The sequence below is a fragment of the plastid genome of Pistacia vera, assembly GCF_008641045.1.
Source record: "Pistacia vera plastid, complete genome".
NCBI lineage: Eukaryota > Viridiplantae > Streptophyta > Magnoliopsida > Sapindales > Anacardiaceae > Pistacia > Pistacia vera.
The window spans coordinates 115,001-132,500 of NC_034998.1; the positions used below are offsets into that span (position 1 = coordinate 115,001).

The 17,500-nt window shown below is 32.5% G+C and overlaps 11 protein-coding genes and 1 non-coding gene across 12 annotated transcripts in view, besides 1 other annotated feature; 3 read left to right on the top strand and 9 right to left on the bottom strand. All coding sequences in view use genetic code 11, as the record gives it.

Moving 5' to 3' along the window:
• The window catches only part of ndhF (NADH-plastoquinone oxidoreductase subunit 5), a 2,238-nt gene extending 209 nt beyond the window's left edge, over positions 1 to 2,029 (bottom strand). Inside the window, exon 1 of the mRNA in view lies at positions 1 to 2,029. This exon is cut by the window's left edge and continues 209 nt beyond it. Coding sequence (YP_009383677.1) covers positions 1 to 2,029 — 2,029 coding nt within the window.
• Positions 1 to 17,500: part of a sequence feature (SSC) that runs on past both edges of the window.
• Positions 3,044 to 3,217, top strand: rpl32 (ribosomal protein L32). The gene has a single exon. The coding sequence runs from the start codon at positions 3,044 to 3,046 to the stop codon at positions 3,215 to 3,217; it is 174 nt and encodes a 57-aa protein (YP_009383678.1).
• On the top strand, positions 4,442 to 4,521 carry trnL-UAG. Its single transcript has one exon. It is a non-coding gene; the product is annotated as a tRNA-Leu (tRNA).
• Positions 4,634 to 5,602, top strand: ccsA (cytochrome c heme attachment protein). The gene has a single exon. The coding sequence runs from the start codon at positions 4,634 to 4,636 to the stop codon at positions 5,600 to 5,602; it is 969 nt and encodes a 322-aa protein (YP_009383679.1).
• On the bottom strand, positions 5,979 to 7,130 carry ndhD (NADH-plastoquinone oxidoreductase subunit 4). The gene has a single exon. The coding sequence runs from the start codon at positions 7,128 to 7,130 to the stop codon at positions 5,979 to 5,981; it is 1,152 nt and encodes a 383-aa protein (YP_009383680.1).
• Positions 7,652 to 7,897, bottom strand: psaC (photosystem I subunit VII). The gene has a single exon. It carries the CDS (start codon positions 7,895 to 7,897, stop codon positions 7,652 to 7,654), a length of 246 nt encoding a protein of 81 aa, YP_009383681.1.
• On the bottom strand, positions 8,149 to 8,454 carry ndhE (NADH-plastoquinone oxidoreductase subunit 4L). The gene has a single exon. It carries the CDS (start codon positions 8,452 to 8,454, stop codon positions 8,149 to 8,151), a length of 306 nt encoding a protein of 101 aa, YP_009383682.1.
• Positions 8,699 to 9,235, bottom strand: ndhG (NADH-plastoquinone oxidoreductase subunit 6). The gene has a single exon. The coding sequence runs from the start codon at positions 9,233 to 9,235 to the stop codon at positions 8,699 to 8,701; it is 537 nt and encodes a 178-aa protein (YP_009383683.1).
• On the bottom strand, positions 9,629 to 10,132 carry ndhI (NADH-plastoquinone oxidoreductase subunit I). Its single transcript has one exon. The coding sequence runs from the start codon at positions 10,130 to 10,132 to the stop codon at positions 9,629 to 9,631; it is 504 nt and encodes a 167-aa protein (YP_009383684.1).
• On the bottom strand, positions 10,214 to 12,425 carry ndhA (NADH-plastoquinone oxidoreductase subunit 1). The gene is made up of 2 exons: positions 11,862 to 12,425; positions 10,214 to 10,753 (listed from the first exon to the last, which is right to left on the bottom strand). Exons 1-2 carry the CDS (start codon positions 12,423 to 12,425, stop codon positions 10,214 to 10,216), a joined length of 1,104 nt encoding a protein of 367 aa, YP_009383685.1.
• Positions 12,427 to 13,608, bottom strand: ndhH (NADH-plastoquinone oxidoreductase subunit 7). Its single transcript has one exon. It carries the CDS (start codon positions 13,606 to 13,608, stop codon positions 12,427 to 12,429), a length of 1,182 nt encoding a protein of 393 aa, YP_009383686.1.
• Positions 13,713 to 13,985, bottom strand: rps15 (ribosomal protein S15). Its single transcript has one exon. It carries the CDS (start codon positions 13,983 to 13,985, stop codon positions 13,713 to 13,715), a length of 273 nt encoding a protein of 90 aa, YP_009383687.1.

Below are 17,500 nucleotides of genomic sequence, written 5' to 3' on the forward strand. Positions count from 1 at the left end.
CCGTTAAGGATATTGCATAAAAAGTATCTATATAAGCACGATTATATGACCAATCATATATAAAATGAATTATTTTGTCCCAAAGAATTTCATTAGCGCCTCTTTTAGCAACTAAATTCAGTATGTTCCAATTTTGAAAAGATGAATAAAAGGGCTTATATAAAAAGGATGCTAGAACTATTCCGAAATACGCTATACTGACCGAAAAGGTTGAATTTGTTAAAAATTCATACCAATCGAAAAAAGGATTTGAATTTTCATGTAAAAGATTTATAGACGGAGTTAACAATATTGATAAGAGATCCAAATCCATTCCTTCTTGATGGAAAGGAATTCCTAAAGTTCCAACAAACAAAGGAAATAAAACTAATACAAGCATAGAGAATAGCATAGTACTATCCGATTCATGGGGATAAAAAAAAGTTTTGGTAGTGCAAAAAGGAAAAATAGTAATAAAAGGCATCTTTGTTAACTTACTATCAATATCAATTCGAAATGTATTCTTCGAAAAAAAAGAAGGCCTTTCATTATTCATTGTTAATAAAGCGAATAAAGAAAATTCTGTTTTAATAGATTTTGGCTCTTCTTTACCCCATATCGATATTGAATAGAAGGAGTTGCTTTTTTTGCCACTGTAATTTTGAAAACGAATGTTGAAATGTCCTTCAAAAGTAAGTAAATAAATCCGAACCATATAAAATGCGGTTAATCCGGCTGTAAAACAAGCTATTATTGCGAAAATCGGAGAATACAACCAACTATCATTAAGAATTTCATCTTTGGACCAAAAACAAGCAAGGGGCGGAATACCACAAAGAGAAAGTGTACCTAATAAAAAGGCAGTTTTTGTAATTGGCACATGCTTTCTTAAACCGCCCATAAGAACCATATTCTGACTTTTATCTGGAGAATAGCCAACAATAGCTTCCATTGAGTGAATAATTGATCCGGATCCTAAAAACAACAAGGCTTTCGAATAAGCATGAGTAATCAAATGAAATAAAGCGGCTCGATAAGACCCCATACCTAAAGCTAACATCATATAACCCAATTGAGACATTGTAGAATAAGCTAAACTTCTCTTAATATCTTTTTGAGCAAGAGCTAAAGTAGCTCCCAATAATACTGTTATTATACCTATCAAAGATATTAGATTCATTATGTACGGTATGACTATGAAAAGCGGAAGAAGACGAGCTACAAGAAAAATTCCGGCCGCTACCATAGTAGCAGCATGGATAAGAGCCGAAATAGGAGTAGGACCTTCCATGGCATCAGGTAACCATACATGAAGGGGAAATTGCGCGGACTTAGCAACCGTACCGGCAAATAATAGAAAGGCACACAAAGTAACAAATAAAAGGTTAACCTCATTATTATAAATCAAGTTATTGAATATTTCGAACAAATCCCGAAATTCGAAACTACCCGTTATCCAATAAAAACCTAAGATTCCTAATAATAAACCAAAATCCCCTACACGATTAGTTACAAACGCTTTTTGACAAGCACTGGCCGCAATAGGGCGGGTGGACCAAAACCCTATTAATAGATAAGAACACATTCCAACCAATTCCCAAAAAATATAAATTTGTATTAAATTCGAACTTGTAACTAATCCTAACATTGAAGTATTGAAAAAAGTCATATAAGCAAAAAATCTCAAATATCCTTGATCATGAGACATATAATTATCACTATAAATAAGAACCAGAATTCCAACTGTAGTGATTAATACTGACATAATAGAAGTAAGTGGATCGATAAAATGTCCGAACTCTAAAGAAAAATCATTATTGATGGTCCAAGACCATACGTATTGATAGATAGAACTGCTATGTATTTGATGAATAGCTAGATCGACCGAAAAAACCATAACTATACTTAACAATAAAATACTAGGAAAAGCCCACATACGGCGAAGATTTTTTGTTGCTGTCGGAAAAAGTAGAAGTCCCACTCCTATTAACATAGGAACTGGAAGTGGAACGAAAGGTATGATCCAGGAATATTGATATGTATGTTCCATAAAAAAAATAATAATAACTTGTGTTTTTATTCTTAATTAATTAATTGTTTCTGATTCACCAGCTCTTATCTCTTTTGCAAGGCATTAAAAAAAAAAATTAAGGTAGTAAAAAAAACTTAAATAGAATTTTCTATCCCCAATACGTCAAAAGTATTCAAAGTTCAGAGCGGTCGAAGGATATAACTAAGTTACTAGTAAAAAATAAAGAATTTTTTTATACTCAGTATTATACTAAGTAAGATTTTTATGAAGATGGAACAAATTCAGATTTCAATTATTAGTCCCTATTCCAATAATTTATGTACATCAATCAAGAACACCAAAAAAAGTATTCATTTTGATATAAATCATAGGATGTCCCAGAGTTTTCCCCAATAAAAAAAGAACTAGGTATTTTAATTTGTTTATTCAGAACCATTAACTAGTTCATTTCGGAACTGATTGATTGGCTTCCATTCCAATAAATGCCATTTAAGAACCTATTAATAGAAAAAAAAAGATTAAATTTTTTTTTTTTATTTTTTATTCGGTAAGGTTTCTTAAACTTGGGTGATGTATTTTTCATCTATAAATGTAGCATGTCGAAACTAGACAGAGATATAAACGGAAAGACTTTTTCTTTTTTTATCAACTTCAACCAATTCAATTCGATTTATATTATATGGCATAATACAGCCTAGAGATATCGATTTGAATACGGATCGGGATATAAAGAAAGACACCGCCAATAACTTCGAAATAAGAATTGTTCTGTCGCGGATATTGTATGGAATAGAAATTGAAAAAATTCTATATCATATTGTTTTTCTTTTTTGTTCTAGTATTATTTGATTCTATTTTCACATATTTCTATTTATTTTTTGTTCTAAAGGTAGTATAATTTAGAGAATAAATAGACAGATAATTAAATGAATAGTCAAAATAAAAGAATAGTCAAAATAAAAAATGATTTGTTTCAAAGAATAGATGTCTTTCCCATCCAATTTTATCAATGAATAATCCTTTAGTTTGCGAATGGCAGTTCCAAAAAAGCGTACTTCTATATTTAAAAAGCGTATTCGTAAAAATAGGTGGAAAAGGGGGGGATATTGGGCAGCGTTGAAAGCTTTTTCGTTAGCGAAATCCCTTTCCACGGGGAATTCACAAAGTTTTTTTGTACGACAAATAACTAATAAAACGTCGGAATAATCTGAATCAGCCTGATTCGAAAAATGAGTTAATTTCGTTTCTAATTTTGACTCTACTTTTGAATATATATTCTAGAATAGAAAAATAGAAATAAAAAAAAAGTAAATAATGATTTCCATTCACTAATGTTTTGAACCGATGAAATTGTCTACTGAATTCTAAAAAAAAGGGTTTGGTCTTTCTTTTGGAATTTGAAAAAAAAAAGAATAAAAACCAAATCAAAAGTTTCAACCCTTTTTTAATGAGTTATTGAAATATGTTTTTCATTCGCAGGATGGGGATTCTTATTTTCCCCATCACCCCACCCCCTTATAAATAACTACATAACCCAACAACTTTCTAAATAACAATAACACAACAATAAGGGTTTTGTCTTTTTTTTTTTACTTTTCTTTTTCGAATTATGCTATAGAAGAGGGGATCTAAAATCTTTAGGCAAATCAATGGGTTGTTGAAACTATAAGTATAAAACCTTTTTTCTAACTTTATGAATCACTCTCTTTTATCAATTACTCTATATACCGTATCCACCACACTTTACCTCCAAAAGGGAAAAGCACTTTTGCCTATTTAAACAGACATTATATACGAATAGGGTGAGAATTTTACGTGATCAAAAAAATCCTATATTTGCTATATTTGAAAGGGAAGATGGATGATCAATCAAAAAATCTATACCTTTCGAATTCGAATTTAGAAAGAATTTTTTGAAGCAGGGTACAATTACACGATAGAAATCGAAATTTTTTTCTATGATATGTCCAGCCCAATACCTAATTGGTTTAATTTTAATAAAGGCGAACCAAAATTAAAATAAAAAAAAACCTAACGATAAGGATTACGACAACACAAAAGTTATGCAAATTAAATAAATCCTTTTTGAAAATCCTTTTTGAATTGGTGGATGTTGCGCTGAAATTGTGATTCATAAAAACATAAAAAAGAAAAATCATATTTTCGTTTTTTCCTGGATTGAAGTAAGAACTCTTGAGTTATAACAATTCGATTTTATGAAAACAGAAACTATGAAAACTTCTATTGTTAAGTTAACTAAAGCTGAAACCTTAAATAATTAAATAAGACCGCAAACGGGGAACTCTTTCCATCTCTATTTCAACAAGTTTTTAGTCATCAATTGGAATGCTTCCTAAAAAGGATTTCATTGAAATTGACTCTTTCAATCTCGACGATTGAATAAAAATAGGTTATTATGATTTCGAGCAAGCCGCTATGGTGAAATCGGTAGACACGCTGCTCTTAGGAAGCAGTGCTAAAGCATCTCGGTTCGAGTCCGAGTGGCGGCAGAGCATCTTATAAAAGATAAAAAGATATACAAAAAGCCCTAATAATGAATTTAACTTCTGATTTCCATTCCGTATACTTGAAAGACTCTCCCTTTTAATTTGATTTTTATTTATGATATTTTCAACATTAGAGCATATATTAACTCATATATCCTTTTCGGTCGTTTCGATTGGAATTACAATTCAGTTGATAACCTTATTAGTCGATGAAATCATAGGACTATATGATTCATTAGAAAAAGGGATGATTGCTACCTTTGTCTGTCTAACAGGATTATTAGTCACTCGTTGGATTTATTCGGGGCATTTCCCATTAAGTGATTTATATGAATCATTAATCTTTCTTTCCTGGAGTTTCTCTATTATTCATAGGATTTTCTATTTTAAAAAACATAAAAATCATTTAAGCGCAATAACCGCGCCAAGCGCTATTTTTACCCAGGGTTTTGCTACTTCGGGGTTTTTAACCAAAATGCATCAATCCGGAATATTAGTACCTGCTCTACAAGCCCAGTGGTTAATGATGCACGTAAGTATGATGGTATTAGGTTATGCAGCTCTTTTATGTGGATCATTATTATCCACAGCTCGTCTAGTCATTACATTTCGAAAAATTATAAGGATTTTTTCTAAAAGAAATCATTTATTAAATGTAAATGAGTCATTTTCCTTTGGTGAAATCCAATACCTGAATGAAAAAAACAATGGTTTACTAAACACTTCTTTTCCTTATTTTCTTTCTGCTACAAATTATTATGGGTATCAATTGATTCAACAATTGGATCAGTGGAGTTATCGTATTATTAGTCTAGGATTTATCTTTTTAACCATAGGTATTCTTTCGGGAGCAGTATGGGCTAATGAGGCATGGGGATCATATTGGAATTGGGATCCAAAGGAAACTTGGGCATTTATTACTTGGACTATATTCGGGATTTATTTACATACGCGAACAAATCCAAATTGGGAAGGTGTAAATTCTGCAATTGTGGCTTCTATGGGCTTTCTTATAATTTGGATATGCTACTTCGGGGTCAATCTATTAGGAATCGGGTTACATAGTTATGGTTCATTTAATTAACATCTAATTGAATTGTTGAATTGAAGAAAGGAATTGAATTGAAGAAATGAAAGGGACTGATGAATACAAACATAGGACAGCGCAAATATAGAAACGAAACTTAGTGGAAGCTGCCGAGAACCTTTTGAATCACTACACTACTTGATTCAAAAGGTTCTCACAAAGACCATAAGGTGTCTGGTTACAATTCAAATTTAGTTATTTATTGTTGACTTATTTATTCTTATTCTTTTAGTTATTTATTCTTATTCTTTTTTAGTTAATTTAAATTTTAAACTTAAGACACGAAAAAATACTTCTTTTTTCATTGGACAACGACCAATTTTAAAAAGCAGAGGACATAGGATTGGTTTTTGATTTTTTTTATTCATGAAAACTATCTATAAAAAAAATTAGATAGAATAGCTTCGACCTTGTCCACTGATAGGGAGAGAACGAAATCCGGATAAATACCAATACCTATTACGGGTAGAAGAATAGATATCAAAACAAATAACTCCCGGGGGCCGGAATCAAAAAAATAAGAGTTTTGAGCATTAAATAGCTTGTACCCATAGAACATTTGCCGTGACATAGATAATGAATAAATAGGAGTTAATATCATTCCAATTGCCATTACAAAAGTAATTAGTATTTTTGGCATTAACAAGTATTTTTGGCTGGTAATTATTCCAAAAAATACTATCAATTCTGCAACAAAACTACTCATGCCCGGTAATGCAAGGGAAGCCATCGATAAGATACTGAATATGGTGAATATCTTTGGAATTGGGATAGCCAATCCGCCCATTTCGTCAAGATAACCAAGACGTATTCTATCATAACTCGTTCCTGCCAAGAAAAAAAGTGCAGCGCTAATAAACCCATGAGAAATTATTTGTAAAATGGCTCCGTTGAGTCCCGTATCGGTTATCGACCCAATCCCTATAATTATAAAACCCATATGAGATACGGAGGAATAAGCTATTCTTTTTTTTAAATTCCGTTGGCTAGGAGATGTTGAAGCTGCATAAATTATTTGCATTGTACCTACTATCATCAACCAGGGAGAAAATATCGAATGAGCGTGCGGTAATAGTTCCATATTGATCCGAATCAACCCATATGCTCCCATTTTTAATAAGATTCCGGCTAGAAGCATACAAGTACTGTAATGCGCCTCTCCATGGGTGTCTGGTAACCATGTATGGAAGGGTATAATCGGTGATTTGACAGCAAAAGCAATAAGAAACCCAATATAAAATAGTATTTCCAGTTCCGCGGGATACGATTGATTAGCTAATGTTTCCAAATTTAATATTGGCTCATTGGAACCGTATAAAGCGATACCCAAAACTCCTATTAATAGAAAAATGGATCCTCCCGCAGTGTACAAAATAAACTTTGTAGCTGAATAAAGACGTTTTTTCCCCCCCCACACGGATAGAAGTAGATAAACGGGAATTAATTCTAACTCCCACATGATGAAAAAAAGTAAAAGGTCTCGAGAAGAAAATGATCCTATTTGACCGCTGTACATTGCTAACATCAGGAAATGGAATAATCGGGAATTCCGAGTAACTGGCCGAGCCGCTAAAGTAGCTAAAGTGGTGATAAATCCTGTCAGTAAAATAGGTCCTAAGGAAAGTCCATCTATTCCCAATCTCCAGTAAAAATCAAAAAAATTGATCCATTTATAATCCTCTGCTAGCTGGATTAATGGATCGTCAAACTGGAAATGATAACAGAACGCATAGGTCGTTAGAAGGAGTTCTAAGACGCAGATATATAGAGTATACCCTCTAGTCACCTTATTTCCTCTATGGGGGAGGAAGAAAATTAAAGAACCCGCGACTATCGGAAAAACTACAATTATTGTTAACCAAGGCAAATAATTCGTGGTAAAGACAAGATACACTTGGACCAGAAAAACCCGTACTCTAAAATGGAATTTATTCTTTTTTGGTTTTTTCTTTTTAGAGTACGGGTTTTTGTCGGTAATCGGTAAAAAAAAAAAAAGAAAATGGATTCGAAATGGATTGAAGTGGGGTTTTCTGAAACGTCTCAATATCAATAAGCTAGACCCATGCTTCGAGTTGTTTCATGCCATAAATAAACTCGAACACTCAAGAAATCCGTTGGACAGGCGGATTCACATCTCTTACAACCAACACAGTCCTCTGTTCTTGGAGCAGAAGCAATTTGCTTAGCTTTACATCCGTCCCAAGGTATCATTTCTAATACATCTGTGGGGCAGGCGCGGACACATTGAGTACACCCTATACATGTATCATAAATCTTTACTGAATGTGACATTGGATCTATAAATTTTTGAACTCCTAAAGTTTCGATCTAGTAAAGTTGGAAATAGCCGATATATTTAAACACCAGATGAATCAATGATTTACCAGAATTTTTCTAATCAATCCATTTCTGGATCAACTCATAATACTAATAGGGAATAAAGATACTTTGATTTCTTATGTTTTCGCAAACATGATTGAGGTTACGACGTATTCTAATTATATAGGCTAATTCGAATTGATGAATATTATGATTTCTAAATACTACTTATTCAACAAAGTTGATTGATTGATACGAGTCGATTTTCTGTTACGATAAATTGACGAAACAATAGCTGATCCAATAGCTGCTTCAGCGGCTGCAATAGCTATAACAAAAATTGAGAAAATATCTCCTTTTAATTGACGACTATCAAAAAAATAAGAAAATGTTACGAAATTTAGATTAACCGCATTTAGTATAAGTTCAAGACACATCAGGGCCCGAACCATATTCCGGCTCGTGATCAATCCATAGATACCTATAGAAAATAAATAGGCACTCAAAACAAGTACATGCTCGAGTATCATTGACCAACTCCGTACCAATTGCGATTCATTTCAATATGAACAATAATTCAAGTGATTCGATTGCTTAGAATATAACAAGTACCCAACAAAACAAGATATTGGTAATAGATCGAATAGGGCGACTAAAAAAATTTCTATTTTATACATGAACCGAACAGTATTCAAATAGAATTTCAGGGAAATGGATGTTGATAACACAGAAAAAGGTTGAATTTTGATTTCTGTTCCTAGTTAGAAATATTTTTTACTGACGAGCCACGACAATTGCACCTATCAAAGCAACTAAAAGAATTATCGAAACCAGTTCAAATGGAAGAAAAAAGTCCGTTGATAAATGAATACCAATTTGTTGACTATTACTTATCAAATCTTCCTCTATAATCTGGTTGGATCGGGTAGTCCAAATAATCCCATACCACGACGTATCTAGAATAGTAGTGATTAGTGAAAAAAAAATACTTGTACAGACTAGGGAAGTAACCCCGTCCCCAACAGTCCAAAGATGAAAATGAAAATCTTTAGAATAGTCTGAACCATTCATGAACATTACAGCAAATATGATTAAAACATTTACAGCCCCCACGTAAATAAGAAGCTGTGCAGCAGCTACAAAATGGGAATTTGATAGAATATAGAATAAGGATATACAAACAAGAACCAATCCCAATGAAAAGGCAGAATAAATTGGGTTGGTAAGTAATACTACTCCCAGACCTCCTACTATAAGACCCGATCCCAGAAAAACTAAAAGAAAATCATGTAATGGTCCAAGCAAATCCATTATATTAAAATAAGAGATAAATAAATCGAAATGTTTTTCATGACCTTATTGAACCGACCAGGAAATTTTTTTTATGAGACATTCCCAATTGAATTAAATTAGAATCTAATAAGTGTGAGTTAATGGGGGTCTAGTTATTGGGTCAATTTCGTTCTTTTCTGTATTCTAAACGGCAGTTTGAAATTGAAACTATATATTTCAAAATAATTATGGAGATATTATATTAATAGACTTTCAATACAAATTAAGTCATACTTCTCAGAACCCAATCAATAGTTGGGATTTGTAATTATTGACCAAGCAAAGAGAAAGGACCAAGCAAAGAGAAAGACCTTATCCCTTTCTACCAAAAAGAAATCTTAGTACTTTGCAATTACTCTTTAATCAAGAGGTTTACCCCTTTTTTCTTTGAGACGAATTCCAAACTGTTCGAATTGTAAAATCGTCAATTATTGATATTGGTAAACGACCTAAAGCAATTTGATTATAATTCAATTCGTGACGGTCGTACGTAGCGAGTTCATATTCTTCAGTCATTGATAAACAATTTGTTGGACAATACTCAACGCAATTACCACAAAAAATACAAATTCCAAAATCAATACTGTAATTAAACAATCGTTTCTTTCGAATATCTGTTTCCCATTTCCAATCAACAACTGGCAGATCTATAGGACATACACGAACACATACTTCACAAGCAATACATTTATCAAATTCAAAATGGATTCGACCGCGGAAACGCTCCGATGTGATTAATTTTTCATAAGGATATTGAATAGTTACAGGTAAACGATTTGCTTGGGATAAGGTAATTAGGAAACTTTGACCAATGTACCTTGCAGCCCGTACTGTTTGTTGACCATAATTGATGAACCCAGTTACCATAGGGAACATATCGTGAATAGTTATGAATAATTTGATTTTATTTCTTTCTCTTGTTTGAGACAAGTCGCAAATATCGTATTCCTTTTTTCTTTACAGTGAAAGGAGTTGGGAAGAAGTTGTTAATAATAGATTACCGAGAGAAATAGGTAAAAGAAATTTCCAGCCAAGATTTAAGAGTTGGTCCATTCTTAATCTAGGTAAAGTCCATCTTGTTGTGATAGGAATGAACAAGAACAAATAAGTTTTAGCTAATGTAATAAAGATATCAATTGTCGTTCCAAAAATTCCATCCGCTTTATTTATTTCAAATAGCTCCGGAACAAATATGTACGGAATGGAAAGATTCCAACCACCCAAGTAAAGAACTGTTACAAATAAAGAGGAAACTAATAGATTTAGATAAGAAGCAATGTAAAATAAACCAAATCGGATCCCTGAATATTCGGTTTGATAACCTGCTACTAATTCTTCTTCGGCTTCTGGTAAATCAAAAGGCAATCTCTCGCATTCCGCTAGGGAAGAAATTAGAAAAACCATAAACCCTATGGGTTGACGCCACAAATTCCACCCCCAAAAACCATATTTTGACTGCGCGCCAACTATATCAACTGTACTTGAACTGTTAGATAATCATAGTCGGTGATAACATTACTGTTCCCATCGCTATTACAAAACCGTACATGAGATTTTCACCTCATACGGCTCCTCAGGGCCACAAATAAATGTAAGGACCGAGCCAGTATTAGTTATCTTGATATGGTTATCGAATAGATAGAGTCAAAATCTATTGGAAGGTCCCCAATTATACCAATGGAATTCTGTCTGCTATAAAAATAAATAAAAAATAAAGAGTATTTCTGAATTGATCTCATCCTTTACGAATTTCAATTTTTCTGTCTTGAGTAATAACTTAATCAATCCTTGAATAAAATACTCCTTGTATAAATATCAATAGATATTTCAACCCATCATTTTATTTTCGATTACAAAAAAGAATTAAGCATTACATTAGTTCATGAATCAGGACAGGAATTTGATTTCTATGAATATATGAAAGAAAGAATAAAAAGATCTCTTTTGTTTCTATTGGAATTGTATTTTTTCTATTTTTTTTTTGTTCCTCTTCTTCATTCTGAGAAAAGGGGGGCTTAAAAAAGGTAAAGGATTATTTCGTTCCCGATAGTCATTTCTTTAATCGGTGGATAGGAGCATACTCTGGATCGGAATTGTGGGGAGTACTGCCTGATCATTTCTACTAATTTAAAGCCCCAATCAGTATTCTTTTTATGGTATGCAGAAGTATCCTTTTAGATAATTTACATAATCTCCATTACTAATCCTTTGTGTGTTTTTTGGTGTTCCTTCCTACCCACTCATCTTTTTTTTTAATCCCCCGTTTTGTAATATCTGTATTGTAATACATACAAACGATAGTGAAAACTCCATAGGGTTGATCCTTTGAGCCCGCTTCAAGCCAGGATGAACAATCAACCAATCTTGGGGTAAAGGGCTTCTTCCATGTTTGTTTACTTCGGCTTAACTCTTGTACACAGGAAATGAGACTCAATCCACTTTTACTGCGAATTTTGAAGTTGTTTTCTTTCACTCATATATAACTACCTAATTAATTTTATTAACCTAAAGAAGAAATAAATGAATAAAAAGATGAAGATATCTATTAAATTTCTTTTTTTTTTCTCGAAGGAAAAGCATAGGGAAAAGAAAAGTTTCTGTTTTAACGAATCGCACGTAGAGATATTGATAAAACACATAAAGTTAATGGGATTTCATAACTAATCGATTGAGCAGCAGCTCGCAGACCACCTAAAAAGGAATATTTATTATTTGATCCATATCCTGACATAAGAAGTCCAATAGGAGCAATACTTGAAATGGCAATCCATAAAAAAATACCGATATTGAAATCAGCTAAAACAAGGTGATAACTAAAAGGAATTACTGAATAACTTAGTAGAATTGATATGACTGCTATAGATGGTCCAATACTGAATAACCGAGTATTTCCTCTAGATGGAAGAAGATTCTCTTTCAAAAGTAGTTTTGTCCCATCGGCTAAAGCTTGAAGAATTCCCAACGGGCTGGCGTATTCAGGCCCAATACGTTGTTGTATTCCTGCGGATACTTCTCTTTCTAACCACACAATTACGAGTACACCTATTGTGATTCCCAATACAGGCGTGAAAATAGGAACAAGCATCCATATGATCCCATAGACCTCTTTTAAGGATTCCAATCTGGAAAAAGAATTGATATCTTGTACTTCTGTTGTATCAATTAGCATTTCAACGATCAACTTCTCCCATAATGATATCTATACTACCTAGTATCGTCATAATATCAGCCAATTTCATTCTTTTAACTAACTGCGGAAGAATTTGCAAATTGATAAAACCTGGTGGGCGAATTTTCCATCTCCAAGGAAAACCGCTTTGATCTCCTATCAGAAAAATTCCCAATTCTCCTTTTGGGGCTTCGACTCTCACGTAAAGTTCTTGTTTCGGCAATTCAAAAGTAGGAGAGGGTTTTTTACTAATGAATCGATCTTCAAAATCATTCCATTCTGGGTTGTTTTCTCTATCAAAGCATCGGATTTCTAAATTCTCATAGGGCCCCCCCGGAATTCCTTCCAAAGCTTGTTGAATAATTTTTATGGATTCCCGCATTTCGCCCATTCGGACTAAATAACGGGCTAATGAATCCCCTTCTTTTTGCCACTGTACCTCCCAATCAAATTCGTCGTAACACTCATAATGATCGACTTTACGAAGATCCCATTCGAGTCCAGACGCTCGTAGCATTGGTCCTGACAAACCCCAATTTATTGCTTCTCCTCCACCAATAATGCCTACTCCTTCAACGCGTTCTAAAAAAATAGGGTTTCGCGTAATAAGTTTTTCATATTCAACAACCCCTGTTAAAAAATAATCACAGAAATCCAAACATTTATCTATCCAGCCATGAGGTAAATCAGCTGCTATTCCTCCGATACGAAAATAATTATGCATCATTCTCATACCGGTGGCAGCTTCGAATAGATCATATACTAATTCTCTTTCTCTGAAAATATAGAAGAAAGGAGTCTGTGCACCAATATCTGCCATAAAAGGGCCAAGCCATAACAGATGAGAAGCTATACGACTCAACTCCAACATAATTACTCTGATATAGCTGGCCCTTTTAGGTACTTGAATATTTCCCAACAGTTCTGGTCCATTTACAGTTATTGCTTCTGTAAACATAGTAGCTAAATAATCCCAACGTGTTACATAAGGCAGATATTGTATAATTGTTCGGTTTTCCGCAATTTTTTCCATCCCTCTGTGTAAATAACCCAATATTGGTTCACAGTCAATAACATCTTCACCATCTAGAGTAACGATGAGACGAAGAACACCGTGCATTGATGGGTGGTGAGGGCCCATATTGACTACCATAAGGTCTTTTCCAGTAGCTAGTATATTCATAGGTTTTTCCTCGATTCATTCTTAGCATGAATTGTTGAAAACAAAAAGAAGTTCATCAATATTCAAAATCTACTAAATCAAATATTTCAAAATTGTATTTCAAATTAACGATTTTTTGACTCCCGAATATTCAACTGACTAATTAATTCTTTATAACGGACTCTATTTTTCTTTGACAAATACGATAGCAACCGTTGGCGTTTTTCCAGAATTTTCCGTAGACCTCTCTGAGATAAATAGTCTTTTCTGTGCAATTCCAAATGTGAAGTAAGTCTTCGTATCTTATTGGTGAACCTGAATACTTGAAATTCAACAGACCCGCAGTTTTCTTCTCTTTTTTCTTGAAAAATAATTGAGATGAATGGATTTTTTACCATAAAACGAAATCTCCTCCCTCCTTTTTTTTTTATATGAATTTTACTGATCAGTAATAATAATGCTAGTCATTTGAATTTGATATACACAACAATCTTACGTTCGTTATCAACTTCCTCTAAAATCAACCAAAAATCAATTCAATTTGCAATTTGATTAGGGATCCAAAAGGATGTTATATTTGTAAGGATGTTATATTTGTGGAAAAGAGAAAAGTTGAGACCTAAAAAAAAGATTCTGTTGATTCATTTATAGATCTAATTGATATGTATATCATTAAATTGGTATCATGTATCAGACTGGAATGTAAAATAAGGCATGTGCGCATCTCTGGGTTTTCATATATCCCAACCGTAAGCATAGATAGGAAAAACATAGTATTAACGAATTTTCAATCGTGGGTACATATGTATCCTTACCATACTGAAACGACTACCATTATTGGTATTAAACCAATAGCGATTCATACAAACTAAATCTTCTAATCGATAATTGGACCAAAGAAAGAACTTTAAGTTAATGAATTTCTTTTTTTCTCGAGCAAGATCTTTGCTTTTATCCCAAACGTAACTACGCATACCATTTCTATTCTTCGAATTGAAACAAATTAGAGTTCTCAATTCTCTACGACGTTTCGGGAATAAAATCTTTTCAGGAACAAGCAAATCATAATGCTTTTTGTCTTTAGTTCCAGTCCTTAGTTGATGGCTTGGAATACATTCATCAAAAATTTTCTTATCAACATAGCCTTTTTCTCGGTATCTTTTATTAAATTGAAATTGGCGCTTATTCTTATGAACCAATGAAATACCTATGGTTTGATATAGAAAAAATTGTCCATCATTTTTTACAGACAGACGAGCCGGTTCGATAATCACTATTCCCTTTTTCATCAATTCGGTAAGAGTTAAATCCTTCTCAGTCATCAAAATATCCAGACGCATTTCTCCCCTTTGAATATAGGATATAGCAATTTCTCTTGGATTTATCAGTCGGAGCAGGAGACAATCGATTTGGATATTATTCATTAGCTTTTCATTTAAAGAATTATCCCATCTCAACTGAAAATGAAAATATTTTTTTAGTAAGAAATCAAGCTCTGCTTCTGTGTTGCTTTTGTATTGCTTTTTCTTTCTACGTTTTTTCATGTCAGATCCCGCATGGTTTTCTTCAACATCTTTTTCTTGGTTTGAGAGAACTGATCCAAGACTTACTTGGTTTTGTGCATCTGATCTCGGATTTCCTTGGCTTGCGGGTTCTTTTTCTTCTTGACTTCCATTGTCTAATTCAAGATATTTTTTTTGATTCGATGATATAAAAAGATATTCCTTTTTCTTTCCAGTTCTTTTTTTATTACCATTTACATTTCCATTAAAATCGAAAAGAAGTAATTTGATTGGTATGATCCACGATTTCATTTTATATGCATTAAAAAGTAGCACAAATTCTGGGAAGAACCAAAGCTCCCGATTTGATATAAGACTATTTAGTATTTTGTTATTCATTCCCATCCAATCAAAAAAGAACTCTTTTTGGTTGGATGGGTTAATTTCTTCATTTTGATGAATTGTAAAATAAAAAAGACCTTTCTTATTAATTTCATCAATTATTTGATAATTATCCGCCCCAATCTTAGTATTTTGATTACTGTTGGTACCAGTATCCATATCAACCCAGGATTGAATATCGATCTTATTTCTAAGACAAAAATTGAGAATTCTCCAATCAAAATATTTTCTATTCGAAATTTTATCTATATCCATAATATCGTCTTCCCCTAGATAATTATTGATAGGTATACTTCCCAGCATACAAAATAATTTTCCTTTCCCTATGTTGTAATTATAAAAACTTTCTTCTTCATTCTTTACTTGGACTAGTGATCTATGAATAGACGAGTCTTTTTTATCGTCATAATTAATAGATTTATATGATAAAAGATCATATCTATAGTGTTTTTGAAAATTCGATTTTTGATTCCGTAATGGGTCTGCTTCAAAAAGATTTTGTTTTTCTTTTTGGTAATGAGTTAATTTGTTTTTTTCATATGAATCTTTTTTGTTTAAATCTTTATTTTTAGTCATACAGTCTTGATTCGCTCGATTTCGCCATTTTTGTGGTACTAATCTAGGCCATCTAATCCTAGGTAAATCGTATTGATAATGACTCCTTAACCAGGTTTTCCATTCATTAATTCCAAAATTCCAAAAAGGTTTATGTCTTAATTCGTAATGAAATATTCCTTGTTTTTCAAAACAATCTTTTAGTTCAGTCTTAAGAAAAAGAGATGTTCCGTGATATTGAAGGACAGATCTTAAATTATAAAAGTTAATAACTTGGGTTTGTGATAATTTGTAAAATACATATGCTTGTGATTGTGAGAAAGAAGATAAATTCCAAAAAATATTTGAATTCTTATTATTACTAATCTTATAAAGTGATTTTTTTAGAGTCGAAAGAAAGTGAATTGTATTTTTAGTTGTTTTATTAATTTTTTCCTGATTTGCTTCATTATTGTGATTGTGGACGTTTTTATCAATAATTTGAATTTTGTTTGTTGATTCAAAAAAAAAATTTGCATTGATTCTTGGAATATTAAGTATAGATAAAAAAAGGTTTATGTATACCCTTTCAATCAAAAATTTTATAAAAAAATATGATTTACGGATTAATCGAGTATTTCTTCTTTTTAATATCTGCCAAATCCTTTTTGATGATTCTAATATTTTAGCATGATAACTTATTTTGTTAGAAATAATATTTATTTCTTGAGTTAGCAATCCTTTTTTCTTCTCTTTTGTAATTTTTTCTATTTGGTTTCTGATTATGTTTGTTCTATTACTTAGATCTTTCATTTTTTTTTCTGTTAGTGAGAAATTTGTCCAATGCATAGATCGAATTTGAATAGACAATTCGTGAATCGTATGATTGCCGATTATCGTTATCGAATCTTTTTTAGTTTCACCCAAGTCCTCTATTTCTCTCATTTCTCTCAATCTAACTAATCGAATTGGCTTTCTTTTTGAAAGTTTTTTTATTTTTCCTTTTAGAAATCGAATGCTTTTGATGACCCATTTGTTTGTTTCTTTTGCCACTTTTCGGAAAATTTTTGTTCTTTCTTTTAAAATTCTTAAAACTATAAAAGACTTAGTTTTCCATTTTCGAATTTTTTTTTTGAATTCTTGCAAAACGGGTTCAAAAAATGAACGTCGTTTTCGGGGAGAACCAAAAGGAAGTTCCGTTTCCATTCCCCAAACTGTTAAAAAACAAAAATCACTTTCTTGTCCTTTTATTTTTTTCAATGAATCCTTATGAAGGGATTGTAGTTTAGATCTGCGCCGGGGTTTTAGGTAAAAAGGAAATAGGATCTTTATCTGAATACCGTCTGTTAACCAGTTGTCCGGAAATTCTGTTTCGGATAATTGAACACCATTATAGGTGCATTTAACATGCATTTCCTTTTTCCAATCCTTTAAATCCTGGGACCACTCGGGCAATTCAAATAATAGTATGCGAG